This window comes from Larus michahellis, chromosome 5 (assembly GCF_964199755.1).
Source record: "Larus michahellis chromosome 5, bLarMic1.1, whole genome shotgun sequence".
NCBI lineage: Eukaryota > Metazoa > Chordata > Aves > Charadriiformes > Laridae > Larus > Larus michahellis.
Window position 1 is genome coordinate 38,173,193 of NC_133900.1, and position 16,310 is coordinate 38,189,502.

Below are 16,310 nucleotides of genomic sequence, written 5' to 3' on the forward strand. Positions count from 1 at the left end.
CGTGCTGCTGCAAAGCTAGAATAGAGCATTTTAACAGTGGGAGTAAGGGAAGTGACTGCAGAAAAGAAGAGGAAATTCCATAGCGTGGAGGAGAAGCCATGCCCAGGCAGGATGCTGGATTTAGTCCTGAATGAATTACAGAGGATGTCCAGTGACTGAGAAAATGAGGTAGAGAAATATCTGTAGCTTTTTCCTTATTTTCTCCTAATCTGTTTCTTTTGTTAGCTACTGAAAAGTGCAATTAATTTCATATATTAATTATTTGGGTTTACATAATTAATATAGGGAGAGGCAAGATTTAAACACCAACTTGAAACTCTAGTAGAGGGCCAACTTATGCTAAATGATTCTCACAAGAGTCAGCCTCATCCTGGAGTCTAAGCCAGCTGTGAGGTACTGTTTCTAGGAGAGAGCAGTGCAGGAGAACGTGTCCAAGGAAATATGCATTAAGAGTCAGAGAGATGGTGGTGCTGTGGTCCATGAAGACCAGTGAAAGCTTACAGCTCATGCTTCTACTACGTTGGACATCACCGGTGCTCTAGCAAGCATCTGGCAGGCAGAAATGTACTGTATGATAGCTTTCAAATTGTTGTACGTCTTAATTAGTGACCAAAAAAGCCTGTAGAAGTCCCTGATTCTAGAGTCCTAAAGCCTGTCTAAAAGGGAGATGTCTGTCATAGAAATGGGTATGATTTTTGTCTCCGCTGAGTGTGGCTACTGAAATACCTAGTTATGTGTATTTTTGATCAGACCTTTGCCAAAAAGGCAAGCATGCCATTCCAATGAAAAACCCTATTTTTCTTTCCTTTCTCCTGGTCTCACAGAAAGGATCTTCATGCCTTGCTATGGTTCCCAGCCATTCAAATGACCTGTGATGGAGGGACTTTTTACGCTCCATATGTCGCAGATTCTGATAAAAATTACTTGTGTAGTCCTGATTTATGTCAGTACATTAAGCTATATGAATAGAAGCATTCAGCTTCTTAATGTGTAGAACACTAATAGTTCCTTAAAGCAACAGAAATTTGGGATGTCTATAACTTTTCTTTTAGAGAAGACCTTTAGTTGGTTCGAATTCTATGTCAGAGGTAAAAACTAACACACTATCTTGGAAGTTACAGGGTTTACTTCATGCTGAGCTAAATTAAATAAATAAATTTGAATAATGTTAAAGACTGGCAAATTACTGTTTTGGTTTTGTTTTTTTTTTTTTTAAGTAGCTTATTTGAAGGAAAATTCTGGATTGTATTTTGTTAAAATATAACATGTTATGTGCGTAGCTCTAGACAACTTAAAAAAAAAAAAAATCCCACGGGGATGCTGGCAAAATGAAATATTATACTAACAGTACCTTATAAAGCATGATGTTCTGGCAGAGCCATTTTGTAATGTAGTATGCAGGGAAGATTGGAAAGGTACAATTTCCAGATAAAAAACTGACAACATTTATCATTTTTTCAGCTCTGTGTGGTCTCCTTGGCATTGTTCAGAACGCTCATTGGCTTGCATTGTGAAGATGTGATGTTACAGCTGGTTTTAAGGTAAAGCCCAAACTCCTTTTTCGACTCTTCATCCTAATTCTAGGACATACAGTCTCTGCCTATGGATGCAGAGCTGGATGAGAGTACTCCAAGAGAGTAGAAATACAAGCAACTACAGAGATAAGAATATTTATGATCCTGACAAAAGCCTACCAGACCTGAAGAAGTGTGATTTACCTCCTGTGATCTTCAGGAGCAAGAGATTTTTCTTGTGATTTATTTCTATAAAAGTGAGAGAAGAGAAGCTAAGAATATATTTATCACCTCCAAACTGCTTATTCCCTGCTTATAAATGTATAATTCTTCTGTCCTCTATGTTTTCTCTCGTGTATTGTACAGTGATACAGAGCTATATACTTGTTTGCAGCTTCCGCCGTCTGTCTTCTTGTTTTCCACCTCTTTGATTCCTCTCTCCCTGAGAATACTGCAGGCTCCTGAACTCTTTTAGGTAGATTGTTATGTAATGTACTAAATGCATTGATTATTTTTGATTTTAACTGATGGTTCTATGCGCTGCTTCAGACTACTCACTTAGAATTTTGGTGCGTGCATTAGATGAGAATTGATTATTGATTTGGAAATATTGGTGTAACTGAATTGGGCTTTTAGCACCGTAGATCACATGAACATTTTGGATACTGTCTGTCCCTCCACTCACAGGCATTAAGGTGAAATTCCCTATAACTCTGGGTGTTGTGCCTGGGAATGCTGTAAGGGCCTCTGTGAACTCCAGTAAGCTGCTACTCTAACAGCAGCAGAGTGGTGTATATAATCTTATTTTTGTTTATTTAGGGAATCCTTTAGAATTTGTTTGCATTTTAAATGGCAAAACATCAGTCCACTTAACACTGAGGCTCTTAACAAAGCGCTCTTAAAAAGTTGAACAAAAGCACTCTAAAGAAGACTCTGCTTCCTCTATTCCTTGTACTCCCATAGCTTATTCCCTCCTCTGCCTGAGAGCTCGGTCTTTCTCTAGTGCAGTAGAACACCTTGGTGACCCTTCCTTCCTTTTCGCTGGCTGCTTGCCTGGTACATGTAAACTCTCTCTGCATGTCCCAGGAAAACAAATAAATTAAGGATTCTGAGGCAGAGCTCATTCATAGTGGGACCAAACCGCCCTGCTGGCCTTTGACATCTGCCCATCCCACACTTCTCCATCCCTTCGTACAGCAAGTTTGCTCTGACCTGCAAAGGATTGTTCACTTCCCCGTTCTGATGCAACCAACCTCCTATCTCTACTCGTCATGACAGTTCCTCCATCAAACCGTACGTTCACAATACAAAGAGTCAGGGTTTCATGCCCTTGAGAGGTTTAGAATATGGATCACTGTCAAGATTGTTATTGTTTCTTTTGATTTGGAGAGGGCAGGAAGGTGGGAAGGGAATTTTGTATCTGTTTGCCTTCTCTACATGAAAGGAGGATGAAGTAATGCTAGACCCTGCTGTTTCAGGTATCTGATCCCGTGTAACCACATGATGTTGAGCCAGCGGTGGGCTGTGAAGGAGAGAGACTGTTACTCTGTATCTGCTGCAAAACTGCTTGCCCTGACGCCAGTCTGCTGCTCCACTGGGATCACCTTGACACTTGAAAGCCAAGAAAAAGATTATATTCTATGGACAAAAGCAGCACAAACTAAAGGTAATTGGTGCTCAGGGGAAGACCAGATCATGAACTGAGTTTGATTTAGTAGTAGCTCATGGGAGGAGGTGGGCGAGGATGCGAGGGGGAGGAAATGTGGTGGGCAAGATTAAACTGAGCTAGACTGAACTGGAAAGCTTATTTAATTCCTTCCATGTGTCCAGGTCTACTGAAACCTCATTTTAACAGTTATCCAACTTGAATATGCATTCATGAAAGTAATGTACAGATACAGACTGCAACTCCTGCTGCTTCAGAGTGGTCGCTGTTGTTTTAAGGTTTGAATGCGGGCTGGTCTCTTGGAAATCTTGAGTTGCAGCTCTGTCTTGGTAATAGGAACAAGTCACGTATGTTTATGAGCAAATCTCTTAATCTTTGTGCTTTGATCTTCCTGCCTTATTGGATGGCTGGGACTAAAGACTCTACCTGCCATGTCTTAGTGACTGCCTTGCTAGAGAACTTTTGGGTTATTTTATTATGTCACAGTATGAATAATCTTCTTTACTTTCAGATTCTGGGAGACGCTCTTCTGAATCTACTTGCATTGTGGAATGTGGAAGAGCTGTGGACATCAGCTACTTGCAGTACTTGTGGGAAGCTCAAGAAGCCATCCTCCAGTGTCTGAAAGACTGTAAGGTTTGGTCGGCCTTGTATGATGGAATAAACCCTGATCCAGACACCTTTATCCAAACGCTTGCTGAGGAGAACAGTACAGATGTAGAACACCCCATGTTTCGGCTCCAGCAAAGGACACCAAGCATGTGTAGCTCCTCTCAAGTAACTCCATTCAGTGAGAAGATGCAGTTGGAGCTAGAATGGGATGATAGCTATGACACTGGGATTTCTCCTGGTTCTGATGTGAGCTCATCGCAACCGTATGATGATCTGGGAAGCACAGAGATGCAGCCACCTGCAGAGCCACCAAAACACATTCAAGAAATGAAAAAAAATGCCATCATGCTCATCAAAGGATCTTACATAGAGGAATCAGACTTTCAGGATGATGTTATGGTTTACAGGTTATGTGCCCAGAAGGATACTCAAGATGATGACAACTCCAAGGAGAAAACTTTAAATGTAGCCAGAGAACATGAGGTTCAAAGCCAGACTGTAGTAAATGGGCCTCTTGCAAAGAGCCAGCTGGAAAAGGACCTGGATGAGCACAGTAACAGAAATTCAAGCTTGACTCAAGGTGTAATGAAAGAACAAATAAACCAGAAAATGATGGAGATTGATCCACAGCCAGACTTAGAGTTGAAGCTTTCTCCTCAGGAGGCAGATCGTAACTTAAGTGTAAGACTGCTGAGCACAGATGGTGAGGATTTCATTGCACAGTATGACAAAATTATTAAGGAACTGGATCCAAACAGCGCAAGCTTGGAGGAGCAGAAGTTGGATGCTCCTGACCCTGTCTCTCCTGCAGAAGAAGAGGAGGACTTTGAGAATTTCTCAGCAGACACCCCTTCTGCGGAGAGCATTTCATCTCCCTTTGGACCGAAGGAGGATGTCTCTCCCAAGCACACTGCCAGGAGCCAGAGTGCTCCATTTACAGGTGGAATGTTCTGTCAATTACATATCTAGTAAATACAGGAAGGCATGCTGATTAAAGGTGGCCAAATGAGATCACGCTGTGTGGCACACGGCGCAAGCATTGAGCAAGGAACAGTCCTGGCACTAATGAGGGTATAGCCCAAATAGCTGAGACCACTCCAAGGAGAAAGAGAGATCCAACGTGAAAATAGAGCAGAGCAGTCAATGTGGTGACGGCAAATGGTGGTTCCTCAGGGGGTTTTTAGCTGCTTGTGTTTTGTAATTGTTTAAAATCTTGAGCAGGGATTACACTGTTTGTATGTGAGAGCTCCATCATTCCTAGAGAAAGCTTTTGCAGTTGAAAGGGGATTGGAGTAACTGTTCTAAAATACAGAGCCCAGGTAAATAATTTGTTTTCTTGGTGGCTTTCATCTGTCATGCTATGGATGTGGTATCGCGTTGCCATTTTTTTCCCTCTCTGCTGTTTCACATTTTAGCACGAGGTGGCAGCACTGGTGCCATGTCTGTACGTGCCTGTCTCCATGCTCTGCCCTGGCATCCTGTTCCTCCAGCGTCAGGCCTGCCCTCGCTTTTGGGATGCTTTTCTGTCTGGTGCCAGGCAGCAATTTAAGCTTGGTCTCCGCCGACTGTCCAAGCCATTCAGGAATGACAGTGCTACCGGAGGTTAGAGTGGGCTTTTGATCTGTACTTGTACAGCTCCTTGCACTGCAGGCTCCTGATCTTTAATTAGGTCTCCTAGATACCACAGTAATGCAAATAATAAAAAATAATAGTGTATCTAGGTTTCCTCATTCAAAACAAAACCTCAATAAGATGGCATCTCGTTAATTTGAAAGCTGGGGGAAAACATTCATTTGTGTCCATTGAAATGCAGCCCTTTCTGGTCAGCTGTGGCCAGCATGCCTGGCACAGTTTCTTAATTGAAAAATTCAACCTGTTTTTCAATCAATTTGCTATTTTTGCTGTGGTGGCAATTTCCTTGTATCAGATGCTAATCACATTCAAACCTTTCTGTTTCACATTATCTGCTGTCAAATGTAGCTCAAAAATGTTGTCTCTGTCTCTCATTCTTCGTCTAATCCCTCCCTCCATTTGTTCCTTTCTGAAAAACCCACACCAAAACCACCACCCCCACAAAAAAACACAACCAAGCAAAAGAAAATAATAATAACAAAAAAAATCCACACAAAAAGCCTTGCCGTTTGCTCCCCATCCACAACATGTTTTACTCTTAGGCTGTTTACCTTGCTTTAGTGGAGATCTTAGTGCAAGCAAGTGCTCATAACAATGCCTCAGAAATGTTGAGATTGCAGTGTCTTTCAGATATAATAATATATTTAATTTGGAATGCTACATCATGTTTGTAGATGCGTGTGATAAGGATTTTTGGTTGATTTCACTGTTTTGGGATGCTGTCATGGCATGGGGCTTCTGTCTGCAGAATCAAATAACCAGACGGTTTCCCACACCCAGTAAGTGTCAGCAGTGCAAAGATGCTGTCTTCAGGCCTACGGATCTATGAAGAAAATATCCTATTGCTGTCTATGTCCAATTTAAAAGCATTAAACGCTATCATACCTGTTTTCCCCTGAGCAAGAAAGAATGTAGTGTTCAGAAACAGGAATTTTTATCACACACACACATCCCCCCCTCCCTCGCCAGTCAGTGTTTGTCCTGAATAGTCAGAAATTCCTATTCAGGAAAGGAATAATTTTTTGACTTCTCATCTGTTTACCCTGTTTCTTGGAGGGGTGGGGGGAAAGTCACTTTAACACTGAGAAATTTTTTACTATATCTTGGGAAACCCCTCTTGCAGTGGCATTACAGCACTTGGAACAAGTACTAGCTTCAGCTTTACCTACTCAGCTTTGAAGTCTGACCTAGAGGAGCGAAACAGTGATATATCTCAGCTCCTTCTCCTGCAATCCCTCTTGATACAGTAGAGCTCACACTGCACTGTGGTCTCTCAGGAGCTCTGTGAAAACATCTCCATGAACACAAAAGGGGAAGCAATAGGTTATGTTGGGACAGGAGAAACTATATCTCAACAAAAGGTTTTTGGGGCTGCTCCACTGGGTGCCCAGGCGGTGGGGGATTCCTGCGGGATGTGATACCAACCTTCACTCCGATGGCTGACGTGGTGGTTGAAAGGTAGCAGCCACATAAAGCCTTGTCAACTCCTACCTTTCCTCTTGTGAGTGGAGCTGTGCCGGCATTAGCCATGATAGACGAGTCTCAAGGGAGTGCTCGTTTTGTACTCACGGTCGCTATAAAACATGATAGGCTTCAACCTTTAGTGATGCTCTGTTAGGTGAAGTGGCAATGTAGGCACTTCTGATTTGATCCTTACTGTTGCACTGGCCCAGAATTGCTGTAGCCTGTGCCACAATTTACAGCAGATGTGTTAAACTGGGCTGAACTATGCCCAGGTAGCCGTAATGGCAGCCATTTGCTAGCTGAGGGGAGCTGGAATGGGATTGGATTTATAACCACCTGCTTGACCCCAGAAACGCCCGTGGCTTGCATCTTGTGTCAGGGACTAGGGTGGGATGTTCAAAGTTAGCAATGCTGTAACCGTGTCACCTAGGGATTCTCCTGCGTGGTTTCCCTGGCTTTTACACGGCCAGAACGGTGTGGTGGGACTGGGTGTGGGATGAGGGACGTTTCTAACACTTTACTAGTGATTAGGTCACTCTTACAGACTGCCTCAAGCATCTCACCGGTTGTACCGCCTAACAATACGTATTCTTTGGTTAAAGTCATGCTCAGCTTTGCAAAGGTTTCTTAAGCTTGAACACTAAGGGTTTATGTACTTTCATGGTAAATGCTTCTGCATTTCAGTGTTTATCCTGCAGCATGAATACACAAACTAAAGCTATTATTTAATGGTGACATTTATATGATAAAGCCTACATCTACCAATAATTTTGCTTATAAATCCATTTTAATGTCGTCTTTGCTTTGTGTGACTGCACTACTGAAAATGCCTTTTCTTGTGCTGCGAACTATCACAGGCCTTGATTTTTATGTTTAGAGTAGCATTTTCCTATTTTCTTTAGATCAGCACAGTTTTTTGATAAGACAAGAAAGCTTAGCTATATTTTACTTTGTCCAGTCCTTTCGTAGAAATCGGGCACCACAGGTGTAAAAAAGGCAGATTCTGTTTGCATTGGAACTAGTGGTACCATTCCACTTAACTTCAAGGGGAATAGAACGGTAGACCATAATATACCAGGCTAAATCCTTATTGGCACATGTAAAGTAGAATAGTTAAATGACATGTTAAAAATGCCATTAACGTAAACGCATTGGCTAGCTAGTGAAAGTGCTTCTGCTCACAAAAGCTTTTAACACTTCTGTTAAGTCTATTTTGTCTGTTAAGATACAGTTTGGGTTTTCTCCCTGCTGGCTTTAATTAGCATGTGGGAGGTCTGATTTGGTTGGTTATGATCAAAATTCCTTTTAAATGCCTATTTCCTAGATCTTAGGATTTTTCTTCTGTGAAAACAAAAGCATTGGTTCCTTCTTCTTTTCTTGCAGGACCGTTCATCAGCGTAGTGCTGTCGAAGCTGGAGAACATGCTGGAGAATTCCTTGCATGTAAATTTGCTGCTTATTGGGATTATTACTCAGCTGGCAAGTTATCCACAGCCTCTTCTTCGCTCCTTTCTGCTCAACACCAACATGGTGTTTCAGCCTAGCGTGCGGTCACTTTATCAGGTATTTGACCACAAGGGTTAGTCATGCCTATTGGAACGGTATTTTTGGTGTCTCGTTAAACCTTACATTAGCTCTTTTCAGTTCCACCTGTTGCTTTCCCACCTGTCTGAGAGCCTCTCATCTCATTTCGATGTTTTAATTACATTTGTGCAAAGAACTGGAAATTCTGTATGACCATAACTTCTGTCGTAACTCTATTTTAATGTAGCTAGAGAAAGCCTGAGTCGGGCTGCACTGGGAGCAAGAAGTAATTGTTACTGTTGCTTTGGCAGGTGCTGGCATCTGTGAAAAATAAAATTGAACATTTTGCTTCCATTGAAAAAGACTTCCCAGGTCTTCTCCTGGAGGCCCAACAGTACTTGCTTTTTCGCGTGGACATGTCTGATGCCGCGGAAGAATTGCTAACCAAAGGTAAATGTTAACCGCACTCAGAGGAGCGCTGGGTGGAACAACTCACCAGTTGCCTCTCTCGTTTTCTACAGCATGATTAAAAGTAGGTGTGGTGCCTTGTGAATATCATTAACCAGATGTACCCTTCTGACTTTAAGCTGATGATGCTCAGTAGGCCACTGTATATGGATCTATTTGGATATTCTTTGCTCTTTAGAAGCTTTTATTTGCTACAGAAAATGTCTGTTTAAAGGAGTAACAAAATCATCTCTTGGCTCGCTGTCAGTTTGGCCATAAACAAACATGCTTTCAAGGCATGAGGTGAGATGGCATATGTGCATGATTTCATTTTATTTTTAGCCTGACCTTCAGCTAGTCATTGGTTCTTTTTTGATAAATGTTAGGGAGGACAGAAGTCCAGAATGAATTGGTTTCTGCAACAATTGAATAAGGCTTCATATCATGGTTTGGGCTACTACTGAAGGAGATGGATATTAGCCAGAAAACTGTGCTTTCTTCAATGAAAAACAAAATAAAAAGGGTTGGGTGGGGGTATAAAAGCCGGGACACTTTGAGAGCAGTGGGGAGTTAAACAGGTATCATCCCAACAAGCCAGCTTTCCAGGGGACTTCTGTAACATCTAATGCTTATCAAGCACAGCGCACGCTACACCTGTCTTGACAGTTTACCAATATCCACACTGACGTGGGGGAAGCAAGTGAAAATAAGCAAAATGAAGAATGTTACATTCTAATTAAGAACTTTCCAGATGCAGCCAGGCAGCTGGTAGAGTTGGGGCGCTGCCCTGGGGACATGCGTGTTCTCAGCTTGCTGCTGAGCAGGCAACGTTGGGTACAGGGTTCCCTTAAAAGTCAGCTTCCCTTGTGATGGGAATGTGTCGAATTTGGTGAGAGCAGTGACCACAGTGATTAAGAGCTGACTCAGCAACAGGGCTCAAGAGAGGCAGCATTTACAGGTGTGTGCTTACGCATCACTGGGAGTCATTAATAATCACCTGCTCTGCCTATACCTCTGGGAAGTTGTTGATACGTTCCTTGGATTTCCAGAGGTGTGGAAAGCAGGGCTTTTTATGTGCCATTTTAATTGTTTTTTAATTTTTCAAGGCTCTGAATAATAATTTACCTGGTTTCTAGGCAGCATGGTATGTGTTTCTAAGGTTTGCGGTACATCTAGTCTATAAAATTATGATCTTGCTAAGGCTGCTTCTTAAAGAATTAGTCTGTGGAAGGCGCCTGCTGTAAAGGAGCTGTGTATTGCAAATGTCGGTAGCATTTTAGGCTCTACATTCTGGTGCCGTAGATTAGAGAAGCCTTACAATTAGATGGTATTGTAGCTAGCATGTGGGAGATGAGATTAGGAGGCAACATTTAGTGTCCTTTTTTTCAGCTGCTGGCAAAAAGAACTTTTATATAATGCACTCCCAATGGCATTTATTTATGCTTCCAGTTTTACGTCAGTTTTCTTCTGTGGGCTTCAGAATTTGCTAGGCTGACTCATGCTGGCCATTATTTAGGAATTTGAAACCAGGCTGCTTAGTCACCCTGTTGGTACATTTTCTTCTGTGTTGTGGCAACCCCTGCAAAGAAGGCACCTCTTGACAAATAGACGGAGAGTTAATAAATGTTGGGATAACTGCAGACTTGGTTCCCAACAAGACTGGTGATGCAAGTAATCAAATTGCAATTCTTGGGGCAAGTTGGCTCCGTAGTCCATCAGCCCACGGTAGCTCATTATTTTGATTAAGAAGTGCAAGGTAGGAACTGCTAGAATAATGGTAAATGAAAATAAAATTTAAAAAATGAGGACCTCCCGTAGGATTTCTTTGCATTAGCTTGAATGCCACCATTGAGCATCATGCAAATTAGTTGTTCTCTGAGGGTTTTTTCCCTGAAGTTTTCTCTATGGGTCTAAGCGTAACTGGCCTCCTACAGAACTCACACCTGAAAAACGGCAGCCAGACTTAGTGGGGAACACAAATGTAAAACCGAAATATCCCAGAGCATTTCCTTTCTCTTGACACAGTGATTCTCTCTGAAGGCGTTCGAGCAGAAATGGATGATTTGTTATTTTCTGCTTGCAGTAGTATGTGGTTTTCTTACACAATAGTTTGGGTTCTGGTTAGATATGTAGAACTGTCGTGATGTAGATCCCATATGAAATGCTGCCCTTCTTTCAGTGCGTTGGTAATAACATCTCCAGAGTACTCAATTTCTCAGTTGTATGATTCAGTTTGCATCCTGACCCTAGAAAGAAGTGGACAATCCTGGTCAAAGGAAAAAAAAAAATCAAATATCTTGTCCCTAGACCAGCTTTCTGTGCTTTTTTCTTCTTCTTTTTTTTCCTCCCTAATAAGCAGTTAAATCTAAATCAAAAGGTTTTTAGGGAAACATATGAATTTCTATGCTTTTTCAAGGGAAGAGCTAAAAAAAAAAAAAGAAAAGCTTTGACAGTATACTAGCATTCTGGTTATATTGGCTAAATGATTTTAAAACCTTAAAATATTAATTATGAAACATTTTGATGTTAGAAAAATCTAAAAAAAAAATAATCTTTAAGGGAAGAAGCTCAAAACTTTATCTTTTCATTGTAATTCATAATTTAAGTTGTTTTTCCTCCCACAGTCAGAACTTTTCACAGAACTGAAATTCCTGTACTCTGTCTCTAGTAGATAAAAAATTTGTAGAATAACAATATGAATGATTGATAAGTCTGGAGTTGGAAAGGTTTTTGTGAAACTCAAGGAAAGTACAACTCCGTTAGATGATTAAGATGAGATTTCCTTTCGAGTATTTGGAAGCGTACGGCAATTCCACGGTGCCTTAGGAGAACTACAGGGAAGGAAGAAAGGTGCAGAGGTGTTGAGCGGGGGGGTTGTTCTGTGGCGTGGGGCGAGATGTTCATCTGCAGGTCCCGGCTTCAGCTACTTGCAGAGGTTTCGGAGAAAGGGTGGTGTAACCTGAGACTGAGGTGTTTGAACAGAAACTGCATGCGCTTCAAGGGAAACCTCTTCTTAATGCAGCCATGTGGCGGTTGCTTATCCGCAGTACGGGAGTTATTATGACAGTCCTTTATTTTTTTTAAAGAAATTATTTACTTATGCAGCTCATGAGAACATCCCCTTGTAAGTTAGGCGGGATTTTATCTGTGTCCAGTTCTGGCCTCAATGACATCTTGGGGCAGTGAGTTCTGCAAGTTAATTTTTCTTCGTAAAGTATTTATTTCCATCGGTGTTAAATTTTGTCACCTTTTTAGTTTCACTAAATTAATTATCATTTAATTAAAGTGCGGTTCTGCTTCAGGTTGAATCAAGGAGCAATTGATTGAAATTTAAGTGCTGCTGTCAGTGTAATTCCGTGCGTTCTGATGCTTGAGCCCTGATCCTCTGAACTCTGGCAGCAGAGATCATATAACAGAGCACATGGTGGCTTTCACTTGCTTTTTTTTTAATGTTTAGTTGCTTTACAGGGAGTTAAAGCAAGCGTAGTTAGTGGTGTTACAGCCATAGAAAAATCAAGTTTTCAAATGTTTTTTTCCACTTAGTTTCTAGCTTGCTTCAAACTCCCGTGGCGATGTGATAGCTCGGCCCCAAACCCATTTACACGGTGGTTCATGGGGAGAGGATAGAGAAAGAGAGAGGGAAGTGAAGTCCAAACGATATTTTGATCTGGGGGAGGGCTAGAGCACCAGCATCACTTAAATTGAGACAGCCGTGCTGGGTCTAGATGGGTAGATATTATCTGCTATTTCATAAGGTAAATCCATATTACTCTTTCCCTTGACTCCTCTTCTGCCCACATATTTCTCTCATCAGAGCTGGAACTGAATAATATATAACCTGGGGAAAGATAGCTAATAAAAAATGCAATATAATCAGGCCACATAGAACTTTAAAATGTTGGATTAGTGGAGAATCTCCCTGCACGGTCTGGGTACTGCAAACTGCAGCTCTGAACACAATCCTTGTAAAAACTGGGTTTGGAAACTGTACGAATGCTGTGTGTGCTTAATATACTGAGGGGGTTTTGTTTGGTTTTCTTTTTTTTTATTTTTTTTTTCCTCTCCTCTCCTCTTTTCCTGGCTTTAGGTAATATCCAGCACAGCAGCAGCGCGGGGAAAGGAAGGAACCTCTCTGAAGCTTACCCGGCTGTACTCCAGCCTTTCCTGGGACAGAAAGGAAAGAAAGGCCTGGCTCATCCCGGCCTTCCCGCACACGTGAGGAATGCCGTACTTGCAGCTGCCCTTTTCCCAGAGTTCCTCAAGGAGCTGGCAGCACTCGCCCAGGAGCATTCCATTTTATGTTACAAAATACTAGGGGATTTTGAGGATTATTATTAGTGGGTTTTTAAAACATGTTTTAAAAAAACTTGTGGAGTTTGAACAGATTTTTAATGCAAAGCTGCTTACAAAAGAATGTTGTACTTCAATATTTCCTGAAAATACTTGATTTGAAGGGGGAAGAAGGCGGCAAAATGTTATTCCACCTTACCTTATATTAGGCCTTATAATTTCCCTCTGTGCTACGTAACTTATTTGAGAGATTTCTGATACTGCTCTTATTGCAGCTCCCTACTTCTCCTCTTTACACAGCCACCCTTCTTTAGTGTCACTGATTCCCGTTGAATTTCTGCAATAGACACTTGTAGGTTGGCTAAGAGAGGCAAACATTGTAGCTTTTTCTGTTCCAGAAATACTCTTCTGGATAACTCGTTGGAAGACTGTTTGGAAAAAAACATTGTCCCGTGGGGACAGTTCAGGGTATAAAAATATACACAACACCTGCACAAAAACCCCCTTTACGTGAAGGGTTGTGCTTCTTCATGTCTTTGTCCTCTTCCCCGCTTCCCTTCCTTTTCCCTGAAACGAGGTTCTTACCGATCCACGTCTGAAGCCCTCTTTTTAACTAGTGGCTCAGGTTTTTTGAATTCAAGTGATCTTATGTGTGTTAAACCCATGACTAGCTGAAAGCAGGTGCTGGACCCTACACATACCATATTGCCTTATGTTGCAGACAGATCTGCAGCCATCAGCTGTTGGTCTTTGAAGTCAAATGAACTGTGTAAGTGGATGTGGATTGCAGACTGCCTGGAATTTTCCTTGCAGTTTCTCAGCATTCTTTGATAACTACTGCATTGCTACCTAAACTCTCAAGCATGCCTTATTTAGTAAGATTTGCACAAAGTACAAAGCAAAATGTTTCTATGCAAGCTGTAATTAGTATGTAGTTTGTTTTATGCTTATTTTAATAAGCTAAAGAAAGGTATTCAATATCTTTCAGTAGTATTAAAAGGACAGCAGGCTGTTTTCGTCGTCTTTTTTTTTTTTTCTTTTTTAAATTAAAAAGGTTGGCTTGCTCCTGAAAGATGTTCTGGTTTACTGTTATTTTTTTTGGTTAAGGGAAAGTTAAATACTGTTTGTTTACTTTTAGTTTAGGTGTTGACTTTTCCTAATATTGCACTTTTGGGATGGTGAGGGGAGGACCAGACTATTCACCAGCTGTAGAAAAGGAAGGAGTTACAGGGAAAGCTGTCGTCTGGTGACTAAATGCTTGAGAAAATTCTGTTCTGTGAGTAATGGGCTTCATTAGGAGAACCCAAACATGATGAATTGGTACATCATCACTGCATTTCATCTTATCTTAGTAGCATAATTGTGCTTCCAGTGTGCTGTAGTTGGCTACATAACGAGGGGCTTAGTTCAAGAAGGCCTTAAACCCCTTTGTCCAGGAAAGAAACTAAAAGTGACTCCAGGAAATATGAAGAAACAGAAATAAGAAATAACACTTGCATACATCAGTTCTCCTGCTCGTTGTAATTCTGTAATATGGGATGCTCCAGTTAATCACGTCCTGATTTTGAAACACACTTTCTCAGAGACCGCAAGGGAAAAGAACACTTTAAAAACAAAAAACAAAGACACCCCAGAGGAGTCTAATTAATTACAGATCAAACTCCCGTGGAATTTGCAGTGCAATTTAGGTTCCTAAATCCTTTAGATGCTTTAGAAAAGTTATACCTTTAATCTACAAGCTGTGAGATGCATTCCTCGTGTCAGAATGCTGTAGGCTATTCCAAGGAAAAAAACAATCCCAAAGTGTACCTCTAACAGAGACACCTCAAGAACTTCTCTGGGTGCATCCTCCCTTGTTTGCTGTACAGTCTTCACTTCCATGATGGCTGGGTGCTTCTTAGCTGACTCTCTGGTTTGCTTTCTGTTCTAACTTGTTTATTTTTTTTTAAGGCATGATTGCATCATCCATCCTGTAAGTCATCTACTGATCTCCACATGGCCCTGTTTCACCTCACAAGCTTCCTTAGAATCTGAAGCCAAGGCTGGCAGTGTCTTCTTAAATCTCAGTTATAAAGGTTTAAAAGAGCTCTTTATTTTTCTCTTTTCCCCTGCGTTGTTGTTGTAAATGGGTGATGAACGAATTAAGATTATTTTTTTTTTTTTTTTTCTTTTAAACTTGTCCTAGGACAATGGTGGTTTCTTTCTCCACTCCCCTTTCCCACTATTACCAGTAGTGCTGTCTTTCATGCTGTGCTCGCAGGCCTGGCCTGAAGGCACTCAGTAGTGTTGTGTGTGGAAAGTGTTTTGGCATTGTGGATGCAGGGGCAGTGCTTGCTCTGCTCCTCACCTCTTCTGGGAGGAACTTCACGTGAGCAAAAGAAAAAGTACCAAATAAGTGTGATCAGGTAGCTTTTAGTAGTTCAGAAACAAGTGCTAAGTTGCAGAAGCGATTCAGTCATTTTTCTGAAGGACTTTTAAAAAAGGAATGAAAAATATTATTTATTTTTTAAATAAAGAATTCTGCAGACCCATGCTCAAGGCAGTAAAGTTACTATGTGAACAGTCCCTTCCCTTGTTTTTATTCTAAAACAAGAATCTTATTTGCTGGGTAGAAGGGATTTCTTTTGAGATTGTTAATTTTACCTGGTGTTCTCAACAAATGTACAAATTCACAGCAGTTTCATCTCAGCAGGTCTGTTAAGCTACGTGGGGATTTTAAAATGTGGGCCGCTCAAAAAAGCATCTGTAAATTTGAGGAAGTGGAGGATTTACCTCATAAGCTGTAGCAGAGCTTATGCTCTACGTGCGGTAGGATAAAGCCAGCCTTTGAAATCTGGAGTCATGTGGAAGAATTCTTGCTGGAAGGTCACAACTGTGTGTGTGCACAGTGTCCCCTCGTAAATGGGAAATCCGTCTCTCAGGTCCCCAAAAGGAAGAGGTGGAAGAGTGCAGTGACCCTGGCTCAGGACTCTACCAGTGACGATCGTACCCGTAACTTTGTTACCTGGTTCCTGAGCTGCATCAGACTTGCAGCTGTGTCTTAGTTGTGATAGGAGCATAATGGCCAGCACCCAGCGAAAAAAATATTGGCAGGAAGTGCATCTTCCTGTCTTCAAAATGCAGAACCTGTGATTTAGGTTGAAAATGTTGATCTTTTGAGAT

General features: G+C 41.4%; 1 protein-coding gene across 1 annotated transcript in view; it reads left to right on the top strand.

Annotated features, from left to right (window-relative positions):
• FHIP1A (FHF complex subunit HOOK interacting protein 1A) overlaps positions 1–14,217 on the top strand; it is a 93,304-nt gene extending 79,087 nt beyond the window's left edge. The window contains exons 9-14 of the mRNA XM_074589654.1: positions 1,462–1,541; positions 2,993–3,180; positions 3,692–4,732; positions 8,272–8,450; positions 8,723–8,861; positions 12,946–14,217. Coding sequence (XP_074445755.1) covers positions 1,462–1,541; positions 2,993–3,180; positions 3,692–4,732; positions 8,272–8,450; positions 8,723–8,861; positions 12,946–13,196 — 1,878 coding nt within the window. The 3' untranslated portion in view covers positions 13,197–14,217. The remainder of the gene's footprint in view (positions 1–1,461; positions 1,542–2,992; positions 3,181–3,691; positions 4,733–8,271; positions 8,451–8,722; positions 8,862–12,945) is intronic.
• Positions 14,218–16,310: the final 2,093 nt, after the last annotated feature.